The 15,342-nt window shown below is 35.3% G+C and overlaps 2 protein-coding genes across 2 annotated transcripts; one reads left to right on the top strand and one right to left on the bottom strand.

Moving 5' to 3' along the window:
* Positions 1 to 1,793: 1,793 nt before the first annotated feature.
* On the bottom strand, positions 1,794 to 3,705 carry LOC149399585 (organic cation/carnitine transporter 3-like). Its single transcript, XM_089613656.1, has one exon. The coding sequence runs from the start codon at positions 3,654 to 3,656 to the stop codon at positions 2,076 to 2,078; it is 1,581 nt and encodes a 526-aa protein (XP_089469782.1). The 5' UTR covers positions 3,657 to 3,705; the 3' UTR covers positions 1,794 to 2,075.
* A 1,914-nt stretch (positions 3,706 to 5,619) lies between these two features.
* Positions 5,620 to 6,611, top strand: LOC149399584 (uncharacterized). The gene is made up of 2 exons (XM_089610332.1): positions 5,620 to 5,836; positions 5,932 to 6,611. The coding sequence occupies exons 1-2, from the start codon at positions 5,620 to 5,622 to the stop codon at positions 6,609 to 6,611; spliced, it is 897 nt and encodes a 298-aa protein (XP_089466458.1).
* Positions 6,612 to 15,342: the final 8,731 nt, after the last annotated feature.

The following is a 15,342-nucleotide window of genomic DNA, read 5'->3' as shown; positions in this document are numbered from 1 at the left end:
TATGTGAATACAACATTGAAGAAGCAAAAGCTTTCGTATTATATTTGATTGATTTAAAAGAAGGCAAAAAAAAAAAAAAAAAAACTTGACACGTGGCAAATAGCTAGGGTGACGAAACGTTTCAGGCCTTAAAATTATTGAGCCTTTTAGTGTATGTAAGCAGATTAACAAGTTAATAATAATAAGAATGTTATAGTCAATGAAGACATTTACCATTAAGAGAGCGTCGAACAGTTGTTTTTATTACAATAATCTTAAATAATATATGGGATATAATTAATTTGTAAAGTATTATATATAAATATATTTGTATTTATTTATTTTTGAATTCCTCGCAGTTAACCGGTAAACTATTTATCACTAAAATCAAAGTGGTAGTGCAATAATAGTAAACAGAAGGAAGAAAGAATGTGTGATGACACTAAGACAAATAGTATTTTTGGATGCGAATTCTCTCATTTTCGAGTGTGAATCTAGTGAGTTCTGAAGTGTTGAAGTCTATTTGAAGTTATTTTGTGATTTTAATGTGACTTTTAGGTAAACAGAAGGAAGAGAGAATGTGTGATGACACTAAGACAAATAGTATTTTTGGATGCGAATTCTCTCATTTTCGAGTGTGAATCTAGTGAGTTCTGAAGTGTTGAAGTGTATTTGAAGTTATTTTGTGATTTTAATGTGCCTTTTAGGTAAAAGGTGATAAATCGAGAGCTACAACATCATGGAAGTTTATTTGAAGTAATCGAAAATTTTCAAGGGTAAAAAAAAGTCAAAAAAATCTAGACAGAGTCATTCTTTGAAACTTTCCGTCATGGGGCGCTGCGTTAATGTAAAAAATTATGTGTTGATGTCAATTTCAGCAATTTTTGTTACCCGATTTTTGACGACTTTGAGTCTTTGGATCCAATCTAATGGTCCATATTGCTCCGATAAACACTCATTGACCTATATATTCGACCTCGAAAACATATCTTTCAGATTATTTTAGTTTTTGTTTTAGTGTTTGGTTGTTTTTTAGAGCTTTTGGAGAGGAAAAAATGTGTTCTTCGACGAAATTGACAATTCGATGAGTTCTTCTTCTCCGAATTCATTCGTTCTTCTTTCTTTCATCGACGAAATTGACAATCCGATGAGTTCTTCTTCTCCAAATTCATTTGTTCTTCTTTCTTCTTCCCTTTCGATGTTGATTTTATTGCTTTCAATTATTATTTTGTGCTTAATTAGTGTTGCTTATGAATTCGTTTAGAAGCTAGATTTTTATGAGACTGCGATATAATCTGTACCGACACTAGCGCGATGATTATTCCCTTATTTTTATCTATTGCTCGTTCCCAAATTTGTTTGCTTGATTATTAGTCATGCTTAATGTTAAGATTGTTTTTATTGTTCGAGAGAAATTAAATTATCGTGTTTTTGCTATAATTACTAAAAAGGAAATCGTTTGAATTATTCTAATCATCATGATCGACCTAGGTTATAGTAGAAAACTCTAGGCGAGAACAAGAATTCAAACTATTGCATTGTTTTAATGGAATTAGAGTCCGAGAGAATAACAATCCGTCAATTGCATAGGTTTGCTAAAACACGAGAGAGAGATTAGCGAATAAGTTAGAAATAGTGAGATCGATAACATAGGAATAAGTCAACAATAGACAAAATATGAATAGTCAACGTAGTAAGTTCGTGGTGAAGTTGTGTCCTTGTTTTTTTTTCTTCTTTGATTTAAGCTCAATTAGATTTATTGTTTCTTGCTTTTATTTATTTTTAGTTTAATCATAGTTTTTTCAATCGTCATATCTTGAAATCAATTCGCATTCAAATTAGATTAAATCGTTGAAATATTTAATTCTCGTGAGATCGATACTCGTACTTTATGTACACTGTATTATTTGGGCGACACGTCCGTTTGCGTGTGATTAATTTGCAAGAGTGTGACCCCGACATATCATCGATCTGAGAGCATACAATTTGAATAGCGTAGTTCTTTGTTCACCAAACACCAATAAGATGACAGCATGATTCATGTGTAACCCCCGACAAGCTAGAAACCTATTTGACAACAATTACATGATACATATCTAGACGACGTCGGTTTCAGTGAATCCACCACCACACTTGATGTGATTCGCAGCGAAGCTCTTGTCCTTTCTCTCTTCCTCGTCAGTTGTATCACAAATCCCACCGCCACGTGTCTCAGGCAAAGAAGCGACGAACAACCCGCAGCACCCGATGACCACCCCGAAAACGGCGAACGACAAGAAGCCCTCTCCGGCGGCGATGATCGGTGGCCCGAACACTCCGCCGAGCACCAGTGACTGCCTCACCAGCGACACCGCCGAGTTTCGAATGGAGGTCGGGAATAGCTCCGTCGTGAATATGAGCATCAGACCGAACGCCGCGCAGGCCCCGAAAAACGACACCAGCTCTAACCATAACTGCGCGGTCGCAAAAACGTCCTGTTGTTTGAGAACCGAGAGCGCCACGCTGGATATCCCGCTCAGGGACGTGAAGAACAAGAGCGACGTCTTCCGGTCCACTTTCTCGATGAGAGCTAGGGTTACGAGAGAAGCCGGGATCTCCGAGAGCGCGTTGAGAGCCACGCTGACGTACAAGTTCGAGTCCAAGTTCCCGAGAGCCAAAGGCATCGCATAGTATATAAACCCAACCCCGAACCCTACACACGAGAGCGCCACGAGCCGGCGAAGAGCCCACCGCTTCCCGACCAAGATCCTGAGGGCCGAGTAGAGATCCACGCTGGAAATTCTATCGCGGGAGCAAATAATCAGACTGGAATCGAGAAGATCAACGGTCTTGTTATTATTAGCGGCGATCTTTCTGAGCGCGGAGACGGCTTCGTCGCAGCGTCCCTGCACGAAGAGCCATCTCGGGGACTCGACGACGAAGAAGTAGACGAGCAGGGAGTAGAGTATGGTCGGGATGGCGGTGCAGACGTAGAGGCTTCTCCAGGAGGAGGAGTTGAGGTACGCCAAGGCGGGGAGGGAGAGAAACCCTAGCGTGGAGAACACGAAACCGGCCACGCCCACTGCTCCGCGCCAGCGCTTCCCGACGAGCTCGGTGGAGAGCACGAGGGCGGAGGTGCCGATGGTGGACCGGGCCAGGCCGGCGGCGAGGCGGAGCAACGAGTAGGACCAGACGCCGGAAGGCAGGGCGGCCGTGAGGAGCGCCGAGAGTCCCATTGCCAGGCACGAGAAGGAGAGCATCTTCTTCCGCCCCAGAAACGAGTCCGCCAGCGTGGCCAGCACGACGCCGCCGACGAGGCACCCCGCGAAGTACGCCGACGCCGGCATGCCGGCCAGGATCGGGTTCGCGCACTCCAGTCCGAACTCCGACACCGTCGACGACTGTCGCGGCGCGTCCCACTCCCACGCTCCGGGAGCGAGTTGGCATTGGTCTGAGGATGATGATGGGTTGGTGAGGAGGTGCCACGTGGGCGCGGCGTCGGAGAAGACGGTGACGAAGGTCTGTTGGGCGTCGAAGAACCAGGCGGCGGAGGCCAAGGTGGATTGGAGGAGCTGGCTCCAGCCGAGATCGCCGACCAGACTCTCTATGGTGGAGTCGAGGCTGTTATTATTATTAGCAGCCTCGCCGGAGTCGTTTTTCAGGAGTAGTGCATCACACTTTGAGTCCTCGTAAGCCATATGCCGAGAGAGACCGAAAGATGGGTCTTTCTCTTTTCGTTGTGTATTTGGCTCTAAAGGCAATTGGTGTCACAGATCCTTTTATAGTAAGCCTGTGATCTGTGAATACGTGTGGGTGGAAATGGAATGGTTATCGCTTGGACAGGCTGTTATTTAATAACCACATGCAAAAACCAACTAATCAGGAAGAAGTAGAAGTCAGAAATGAATGCCCTACATTAAGAATTATTAATTTTTTATGGGCAGTGCAGGGTCACAGCTGACTCATCCGATAATATATCCAACCAATAGTTTAAATAAATGTCTGATTTAATTGCTGAGATTCTACTCAAAAATCAAAATGAGCCGTCATTCTGGGTCATTTCTAGGTCGTATCAGAAAATCTGGCATTATTAGGGTAGTAATTCAATAAGCTACAATCTTTTAAAAAATAGTCCAAATTTCATTTTATTAAAAAAAATAATTCAATTAATTATATAAATTATTCAGTTAATTTAATTAACTTCGACCAATTGGATTATTTTTCTAGTTAAATAAAACTTAAATTAAATCTTTAAAAGATGTAAAAAATTGACTAATTGCAATAAATGCTTATTAAAATAATTAATATAAATTTGTATAATCATGAATTAATTGTCAATTAATTTTGATATGATGAAACTCCATCATATTTAACATAAAAAAAACAGTTAACATGTACACGGTTAATTCGAATTCTGATTGAGGGATTATTCTTAGAAAAAAAAAAAATCTTTTAACTTTCGTAGGTTTGTCTATGTAAGTGGCTCATTTTTTCTTGGGAAAAGTTGTACAAAATAACTATTTGAAACTAGCTGATTAGCAAAATAACTTAAGTTTCAAATTTTCAACAAAATAGCCAAAGTTGAGTTGTCAAATATTTTTTGACACCAAGATTAAAATTTTTGAAATTTATTATAAACAATTTATCACTTTCAATAATATTAATCCTAAAATTAATTTTGTTTTTTAAAATGTATTATTGTACATTTTGATCATTCTTTAAATCTTAGGTAAACCGTAACTATTTTGCAAATCTTTAACTTTAACTATTCAATCAAATCACCGTTTCTTTTTATTATTTCTTCGACCCCAGTAAGGACCTGCCCTGAGCCAACTACCCAATCAAACACAACATTAAAAGAAAAAATGTTCCAAATACTTGAATTGCGTCTCTATATATCATGTCCAAATCAGTGCACGAAATTACAATTTTTTTTCTTCTCCTTCTTCTTCAATGCATGAGCTTTGATGCGGTTATTTCTACTGTATAGCAACGTGGGGGTTTGGTTACATCTCGATCGAGTTGAAGATAATTTTAAAAATATCTAGATATCAAAATATTTTGCATTGCATATTCGTTTTCAATAAGCTAGCTAGCGCTTAATTATTGAACCAAAATTTCAACTACCTAGCCTATTAATGATTATAAACAAATCAAAGTATTGATATTCAAATATTTGCAAAACGGACAGATTTGGCGTTTAGCTTATTTTATTAAAAAAAAAAAATCATGTGAATGATCGGAACGCTAATTTGAGAAATCTAGACGGAGTCAATATTCGAAAGATTTGGTGCGTACGTAGTAGTGCGTATGCTATAATTCGAATGGAGACTACGTGCATTACGTACGTGGAGCTTTTGGGTTTTAATAGCTGTAATTATAGAGAGATGTCGTTTTCTTATTTAAAGTTTATTTGTGTCGTTTCTTTCTTAGTTTGTATAAAAGGTTTGACTGAACCTAGCTAGAATCAGATCAATCAAATCAATACATTCTTTTCATTCTATTCTGATTCTCGAGTCAGATAATCTTCCTCTCTCTTCTTCATTCCTTTTTCATATTCAAGAATTCAAGATGGTATCAGAGCTCTTTCGCGCTATCTGAGATCGTAGACCGCCTTTTGATTCTCGTCTCTCGAACATCAAGTTTCTCCTCATTGCAATCATGGTGGGTTCAGAAGTTTCATCGATGGAGAATCAAGCGATTCGTGTTACTGGATCTTCGAGATCTAGGTCAGTTCTTGAAGATTCGTTCTCGCCGTATTTTCTACATCACTCCGATTCCAATGGAGGAAGTCTCGTCTCCAATGTCTTGATTGGCACGAATTACCTTTCATGGAGCCGGTCGATGCTGATTGTTCTTGAATCCAAGAACAAATTAGGTTTCATTGATGGATCCATAACCAAGCCTTCTTCTGAAGAATCTTCCTATGGAGTCGCAACAACAGTACTATCATCGCCTGGATTTTGAATTCAGTCTCCAAAGAAATTGCTGCGAGCATCCTTTTTGGAGGTACTGCGAAGGAGATATGGAATGATCTGAGAGATCGGTTCCAACAGAGTAACGGTCCAAGGATTTTTCAGCTCCGACGTGAATTCACCAATCTTTCACAAGATCAGCAGACGATTGGTGTCTATTTCACCAAGTTGAAAGCAGTACATCAAGATCTCTGTGGATTCAAGCCGGAATGTACTTGCGCGTGCTCATGTGGTGGTAAAGCGAAGTTGAATGAATTCGCGGAGTCAGAGTATGTTATGCAATTCCTTATGGGGCTGAATGATACATACAAGCATGCTCGTGGCCAAGTGTTGTTAATGGAGCCTATTCCACCAATAAACAAGGTTTATGCCATGCTGAGTCAAGAAGAAACTAAAAAATCCGCATCTTTGGATAATCAGGCATCCAATGATCTTACCAGCTCTCATGCTATGGCCATCCATGAAGAACAAAAGAAATTCAAGCCCAAGGAACATCCTCTCTGCACGCACTGTAAGCTTCTTGGACATACAATGGATAAATGTTACAAACTACATGGATATCCACCGGGTTTCAAGTTCAAGGCCAAAGGACAAGCAAATACTGTGGAAGGACAAAGCAATGGTGGAGGTTTTGATGGATCAGCATCTGCTGGAACGTCCAATTTGTCATCTGAATAGATCCACTAGCTTATCAATTATCTGTCTAATCAACTCACAACATCAGCCTCCTCTGGTCAGACCACATCCAATGAAGTCAACCTAACGACTTTCAACACAGGTTTACATGGTTGGGTTAATTTTATAAATAATACTAATTCTGCTTGTGCCTCTTGGATTCTTGATTCAGGGGCATCTAGTCATATTAGTGCTGATAGATCTCTTTTCACTAGACTTAAACCCTTGCAGAATTCCACTGTTACTTTGCCTAACCATGTAGTGATTCTGGTGCATTATTTTGGTGATATTGTGCTAAGTGACAATCTTGTTCTATACAATGTTCTTTATGTGCCTTGCTTCAAGTTCAACTTGATATCAATAAGGGCACTAACTAAAAGATCTGACATTAAAATTGTTTTCTTTCATGATTATTTTGAGATTCAGGATGTCAAGGATTCGAGGATGATTGGCAGGGGTGAAACGAGTAATGAGCTCTATATCCTCACCAAAAACTGCATCAAAAGTCCTACTACCTACCTGAATAAAGTCTCTGTAGAGATATGGCATCAACGTTTAGGTCATCTTTCTTTTAAATGTTTAGATGTTTTGAAAAACCGTTTAACTTATCATGCTAATGATGTTGATAATCATTCACCATGCTGTATTTGTCCATTAGCAAAACAACATAGGTTGCCTTTTCACTCTTCACATCATTTTGCTGATTCTTGCTTTGACCTCATTCATTGTGATGTGTGGGGTCCATACAGTGTTCCCTCTAGGAATGGTCATCGGTTTTTCTTAACTCTTGTTGATGACAAGTCTAGATTTTGTTGGATTTTTCTCATGAAATACAAATCTGAGGTTCATACCATCATTCCTAATTTTTGTGCTTTTGTTTCTAACCATTTTGTTGTTAATGTGAAGCAGTTTCGATTTGATAATGCAAAAGAGCTTACTTTTACTGAGTATTTCTCTAAGCATGGTATTTTACATCAGTATTCCTGTGTGAAAACACCACAACAAAATTTCGTGGTTGAAAGAAAGCATCAGCACTTGCTCAATGTTGCTAGAGCCCTTTATGTGACGACCCGACTTTTCGGACCGTCTTACTTATCTTACTTTTTTAAAACTTAAGAAAATTTGAGGTAATTTTTTTTTTAAAACATAATTTAAAATATAAAGTTTGAAAACTCATAACCTAAAAATAAATTTTCATTTAAAACTTGTTGAACGAAAACAACTAAAAAGTCGAAGTTGCATAATCGGAAACTAAAACCCAAAAATACCATTGTAAATAAATACCATAAATAAAGTCGTAACATTTAACGGAAATGAAAAACATAACTTAAACCATGAAAAAAATAAAACCTTGGGTTTAGATTATTGAAAAACTGAAAGTAAAGCGGAAGTCTTTTATTTTCGAAAACGGCAACCATAACCCAACCCTCTCGCTATCGCCGCCGTTGATCCACCCTCCTCACTTGTTCATATGTTGTTTACCTACAACACGGACGTATATACATAGAGTGAGCTAACGCTTAGCGAGAATAACTATAACTCACAAAACATAAGCAATAAAATAAAATGCATGAACCGGTTATTAGTAGTTTAAAATTTAACCGTGACATGAGATACCCTATTAAAAGTCTATCGTATTTTAGTTCGGGGGTCCCCTAGAGTAGCCGTACCGATTTCAGTGTACACTTTGGTAACGAACCAGGGGGGCTGCGACCTCCCATAGAACGCCCAGTCAAATACATAAACATATGAGGAACTCTCTATGTGAGCTCGTAGTTCGGCTCGAGAAATTCCTCTAGTTACCTCCGTAGTTCGAGGCGGTACGACTCTCTTGCTTACTTAACTTATTAATCGTGTTTATTACGTTAAAAGCATGAGCGACATAAGATAAAAACATACATGAAACATAGCTAGAAAGATAAGAGGTGTTATAGATATTCTAATACACAGCATAAGATAACATAAACTCACATATCGTCATACCATATCATACCAAGCACATTCCGAACAAACACACACACACACAAATTCACACAATACATAAATACTTCATATCACATAATACTTAGTATAGTTTTTGAACTAATCCGTGTTGCAGTGAGATTATTCTCACCTGGATATCGGAATTACGATCGAACACCATCGAAGGAACAAGATGCTCTTAATGACTCGGAATCTAAACGGAAAAGGTTGACTATTACTTATCAGGTAAGAAAAGGATTTAATACATGACTTAGTTTCTGGAAATTTTCATAAACGAGATCCGACGTGAAATTACTAAAATACCCTTGGCTATTAGGGTTTCGGGGAAAACTAAAACTCTGGAAAAACTTTTGTAAAAATTCCAGTACGTTTAAAATATAATTTTGAGCACTTTTTGTAAAATCATCACGGCCAAAATAAATTTTTAACTATTAATTAAAAATAAAATAAGATGCAACCATTTGACTAAAAAAAGAACTTGTAAAAACCAATCTGTGCATCGTTTCCAAAATTCTTATACCGTAAAACTTTTTCAGTGAAACTTAAAATAAATTACATATTTAGAAAAACGACACATAGTACTAACCATTGCAAAAACTTTCGAATAAAAATAATTAATGGACAATTCACATTAAGCGTCTAAAAATGATTTCTAAAATTTGATCAAAACTGTAAAACTGGTACGTGCACTGATCGGAATATAATCAGAAAATATTCTTTATTTCATAAAAATATTTTTCGATTAAAGATTCAGATAGAAACATAAACCTAACTTTTCCAAAAAGAATCGATGAAAAATAATTATTTTTGAAGCCAAGGTAAGCGTATGAAAATCAGTGCTTGAATAAAACCGAACCGGGATTTTTTTTTATATATCTAAAAGCTCACAAAAAAAATTACAAACAATATAGAAAATAATTTGATATGACCACGAATTTCATACCTAAACTCCTCAGTCGTGATGGAAAACAAAACTTTAACGCTCTTAGAACAAAACTATGAAGGATCTCTTTTATATATATATATATATATATATATATATATATATATATATATATATATATATATATATATTTGTGGCTAGGGTTTTTATGAAAATGAAAAGTGAGGGAGATGGAGAGAAGGAGAGAGGCTGGGAGCGTAAACCCTTTCTAACCCTAAACCTAATCTATTTATAAGGCTGGTTATTAAAGTTTGAACGTGATGAGAAATTCACCTATATTATATATTATTTTGCTAAAAAGAAAAAGCCCAAATCGGCAACAAAAAAAAAACAAAATCAAAATCGGTATCATATATCGCGCCAACAACACCTGGTAGATAACTATGTATATAACTTTATCTGATACATATATATATATATATATATATATATATATATTATTTATTATAATGACCAAATAACATATTATCTATATATGTAAATATTAGTATATCTTTTACGTAGAAAGAAAAAAAAACCACGTGCAAACCCAATATATTTTATAAGGATTATATATATATATATATATATATATATATATATATATATATATATATATATTATAGAGGATGTTTTCACTAGAAACAAATAATGTTTCTTTTATGTATAATTTTAAACGTATATCTATATTCCATTTTTTTTTTTGAAGAAATTACTCCATATTATCTAAAACCTTCCAATGAAAGCATAAAAGCACATAAATCTAAAAAAAAATTCCATAATTATATATATATATATATATATATATTTTTTTTTTTTTTTGCATCTAATTTTCTGGATTTCACACTTTACTTCCAGTCCAAGATTCCTGTTCAATTTTGGACTGATTGCGTCCTCACTGCAACTTATCTTATTAACAGATGTCTTTCTGTTATTTTGTCTCAAAAGTCTCCTTATGAAATATTGTTCCAAAAACAAGTTGAATATGAGAATTTAAGGGTTTTTGGTTCTTTGTGTTTTGCTTCGACTTTGAAAGCACACAGAACTAAATTTCAACCTAGAGCTCGTAAATGTGTTATGATTGGGTATCCTGCAGGTATTAAAGGTTATAAGTTATTTGATCTCAATTCAAATGAGGTTTTTATTTCATGAGATGTTGTTTTTCATGAAAAAGTTTTCCCTTTTCATGAAAGCAACACTGAGATTAAAATCAAAGATCCTTTTGATTCTATACCTTTACCTATCAGAAATTCTTCTAGTATTCCTCATAATACTATTGAGAACTCTGTTGACAATGATACTGAGAGTGATACTATTATTGGTAATGAGTCTCTTACTCCACAAACCTCTAGTCCAGAAATTGTGCAAAGTGATGCGATAGAACATCAATTAGTACAATCAGAGACAGGATCAAGGAAGTCATCAAGAGCTCATATTCCACCAGCATATCTCAGAGACTATCACTGCAATCTTCTAAAAACAGTTTCAAGTTATTCTTCCAAGCATTCTATTGATACTGTTCTTGATTATGGAAAATTATCTATGTCCTTCATAAATTTTGTTCTCTCTGTCACATCAAATCCAGCTCCTGAATTCTATCACTTGGCAGTCAAGTCAAGGGAATGGACAGATGCAATGACAGAGGAATTGGAGGCTATGCATAAGAATAATACATGGTCTATAATCACTTTGCCACCGGACAAGACAGCTATAGGATGTCGTTGGATTTACACAAATACGTTGAACTCTGATCGTACACTAGCTAGAAGAAAAGCAAGGTTGGTTGCCAAGGGGTTCACACAAAAAGAGGGAGTTGATTTTTTACATACCTTTTCTCCTGTTGCAAAACTTGTCTCAGTTAAATTTCTGTTAAGTATTGCTTATTCTCAAAAGTGGTTTTTATCACAATTAGATATTAGTAATGCTTTCTTAAATGGAGATTTATTTGAGGAAGTGTACATGGAGTTGCCTTTGGGTTATAATGTGCAGGGGGTGCAAAGCAATTCAAATGGAAAGTTGGTCTGTAGATTACACAAATCCATTTATGGATTGAAACAAGCTTAAAGGCAATGGAACTTGAAGTTCACAGAGGCAGTTCAAAACAATGGGTTTGTCCAATCCAAGTCAGATTATTCAGTTTATACAAAAGGACATGGTTCTACTTCTGTGGTCATTTTATTATATGTTGATGACATTATCATTTCTGGTCCTAATCAATCTGTGATTTCTGATGTTAAGAGTTTTCTCAGCTCTGTTTTTTAGATTGAAAGATTTAGGCACTTTAAAATATTTTTTGGGATTAGAAGTTGCTAGGTCGGATACAGGGATTGTCTTGTGTCAAAGGCAGTATGCTCTACAGATATTAGAGGATGCAGGGTTTCTTGACTCTAAACCAGTCAAAACTCCCATGAATCCTAGACTGACTATGAATTTAACTGATGGTGTTTTGTTAGATGATCCAACAGGTTACAGGAGACTTATAGGACGTCTATTGTATCTCACAATTACACGGCCTGACATTACTTTTGCAATCAATTGCTTAAGTCAATTTGTTCAAGCTCCAACTTCTCAGCACCAACAAGCAGCTCATCATTTACTGAGATATTTGAAGTCAAATCCTGGCTTAGGATTATTCTATCCCTCTAACTCTTCTACAAATTTACGTGCTTTTTCTGATGCTGACTGGGGTACGTGCACTGATTCACGTCGGTCTGTTACAGGATATTGTGTCTTTGTTGGTGATGCTTTGGTTTCATGGAAGTCAAAGAAGCAATCGACTGTGTCTAGGAGTTCTGCAGAGTCGGAATATCGAGCGCTTGCTGCTGTGATGAGCGAGGTCATATGGCTGCAACAGTTAGCAAAGCATTTCTAGATCAACTCTGAAGTCTCTCCGGTGATTTACTGTGATAATCAGGCAGCCATTCACATTGCCTCAAATCCAACGTATCACGAGAGAACTAAACACATTGAGATTGACCTTCATTTTGTCAGAGAATGTCTCCAATGTGGTTTAGTAAAATTACTTCCTATAAGAACTCATATTCAGATTGCATATATTTTTACAAAACCTTTAACCTCACCAGCTCTTCTTACGTTGTTGTCCAAGCTGAACTTGTTGAGTATATTCAGTTCATCTTGAGGGGGTGTTTTGAGTTTTAATATCTGTAATTATAAAGAGTTATGTCGTTTTCTTATTTAAAGTTTATTTGTGTCGTTTCTTTCTTAGTTTGTATAAAAGGTTTGACTGAACCTAGAATCAGATCAATCAAATCAATACATTCTTTTCATTCTATTCTGATTCTCGAGTCAGATAATCTTCCTCTCTCTTCTTCATTCCTTTTTTATATTCAAGAATTCAAGAGGAGCCAAATGGGTTTGAAATGTTTCTCATCAGTAAAAAAAGTGATTAAAAGATTATACGCAATCACAATATATATTGCTGACAGTTTTAGAGAAATGTTGGATTCAACTTAGGCTCGTGTGAATCCATGTCCCTCCCTCCAATGTTACCGAGTTTGTGGCCGATTGATTGATGCATATATTAAGAAACATTATGAAATAGTTAAACGGCTATATTTAATTAAATTGAAAATTAAAATTTAATGATTTACATATTAAATAAATAGTTTAATTAAGAACCTACATTTACTATGATGCATGTGTTTTACTTTAGTTTGAACTATATTTTTTAAAAAATATAAATTTTTAGATAATTCGACTACAATTTTAATGTAAGAGATTTAAATAAGTTGTATGCCTAATATCACCGTATATAATTTTATTCTTTTTAATCACAAGTAGCTCTGTTACTAAAAAAAAAAAATTGATAGCCGTGACAATTTTACTTAATTTTCATTCAATTTCCAAATCAATATTTTTATTAGTTTTTAACGCAATGTATGGATGCCTAATTTGACCAAAATCCAATGGATGTTTTCTCATAATTTATAATTTTTTATTTACAAAACTATTTTGTATGTCCTAGTAGTAGTAACAAAAATATCATATGTTTTTCCTGTGCATAATTGAAATGCGGCACTATTCTCAAGATTTATAAAAATATCAAATCTATCTTTTTACGTCACTATAAATAATATATCTTATACTTTTAAAAGTTTTATCGAGTCAAATATGAATTTTTCACGACATTTGGTTTACTTTCTAAGAAATTGTTTTATCCGATTGTCAATCTGATTGTCTTTTTGCAAAATATATTTTGAGAAGTTCAATTGAAAGTTACTAAAAAGTCATGATATTTCTAGAAATCATGGAAATAGTTACCACATTTCGATTAAACTCATGAGATACATATCATATTTTATCTTCTAATAATAATAATAATATTTAATGTTGTTGTTATTAATAGAGAAGTGAGCATCAATAATAACCTGAATAAACTCATGAGATACATATCATATTTTATCTTCTAATAATAATAATATTTAATGTTGCTGTTATTAATAGAGAAGTGAGCATCAAGAATAACCTACTAGCAATCCACCTATGTCAAAGACTACATTGATACAAGATGCACTGAAGAACCAACGTCGCTTCTATACATCAAGTATGTGTCCCATTAATTGTGATCCGTAGATCTCATGATGCAAGTTGGGTCTATATTATGATACAAGTTGCAGCGACTTTTTTTTTTTTTTTTTTTTTTTTTAAATATCATAATTATATCTTTATATCACTACTGTAAATATGTTTATACTTTATACCCTGAAATTTTTTATTGAGTCAAATATGTCGACCTTTTTATGACATTCGGATGACTTTTTCAATGATTCTCCGATTGTCGATCAACTTGCCTTTTTGAATAAAATAGTTTTAAGAAGTTCAATTGAAAATCGTAAAAAAAAAAAAAAAAAGAGTTTATGTATGATATTTCTCTAGAAACCATTGAATCATCGCAGCATTCAATTAAGTTAACACATGGGATACATATTTCTCTAATAATAATAATAATATATTTAATGTTACTGTTTTTTACTTAAGGTTAACGTCAAGGACAACCTACTAGCAATTCACCAACGCTTGCACGTGGTCCATCGTCTGGCTCCGGTGATGGTCGTTCAGCGGCGGCAAGGATTTTGTGGTGTCTGGCTCTGCTTTTACTTCAACAAGACTGACCGCAGCGCCCCAGCCATGACGAGGCCCTGAACGGCGATCGGGAGATATGTGGCTGGAGGAACTAGGTGAAGTTAGGGGTGAATTTGTTGTGTTATTTTTTGCTTGCAGAGTGCTAGGTCTCTTTTTTTTTTTTTTTTTTTTACTGTATATGCTTAGTCTTTGTCTTTCTTAGGTGGTTAGTGTGGTAGTCCGGGCCGGCCCTAATGGTAGGCCACTTAAGCAAAGGCTTAAGGCCCCAAATTTTTTGTGAAAAAAGTTTTAAAAAAAGGCCTCATATTTTTTAAAAAAAGGCCTCGAATTTTTTTTATAAAATAAACTATGTGAAATTTGTTGCCATTAGCCCATTTTACACTTTTTGTTAGGGGAATAACCTAAGTTTCATTTAATTAAGGAAATAGCCCATTTTTTCTTAGCAGACAATTATACCCTTCGCGAATCAGTTAATTAATTAACAGACTGAATTGAGTTACGCTAATTAATTAACTAAATGTTTGGATTGGAAATTCACAAAAAATTTACAAAAATCAGAACTTAAGTTAATTCATATTCAAAGCATTCAAATTCCTATTCAAAGCATTCAATTAATTAACCTAATTCCTAATTCAGCCAGTTAGTAAATTAACTTTACTCACAAAAAAAAAAATCAGAACCTAAGCTAATTCTTAATTCAACCAATCAATTAATTAATTATTCTAA

Source organism: Urtica dioica, chromosome 4, assembly GCF_054948205.1.
Source record: "Urtica dioica subsp. dioica isolate 48M chromosome 4, U.dioica_male_clone48M_v1_H2, whole genome shotgun sequence".
Taxonomy (NCBI): Eukaryota; Viridiplantae; Streptophyta; class Magnoliopsida; order Rosales; family Urticaceae; genus Urtica; species Urtica dioica.
Note: the sequence above shows the minus strand (reverse complement) of the source record. Positions and strands in the feature narration are given on the sequence as shown.

What these genes read in the sequence shown, in the direction of transcription:
- LOC149399584 (XM_089610332.1), top strand. Translation starts at nt 5,620, where the DNA reads ATGGTGGGTTCAGAAGTTTCATCGATGGAGAATCAAGCGATTCGTGTT. An exon ending in TGAATCCAAGAACAAATTAG is followed by an intron (nt 5,837 to 5,931) that starts GTTTCATTGATG and finishes TTTTGAATTCAG; the next exon opens with TCTCCAAAGAAATTGCTGCG.
- LOC149399585 (XM_089613656.1), bottom strand. Translation starts at nt 3,656, where the DNA reads ATGGCTTACGAGGACTCAAAGTGTGATGCACTACTCCTGAAAAACGAC.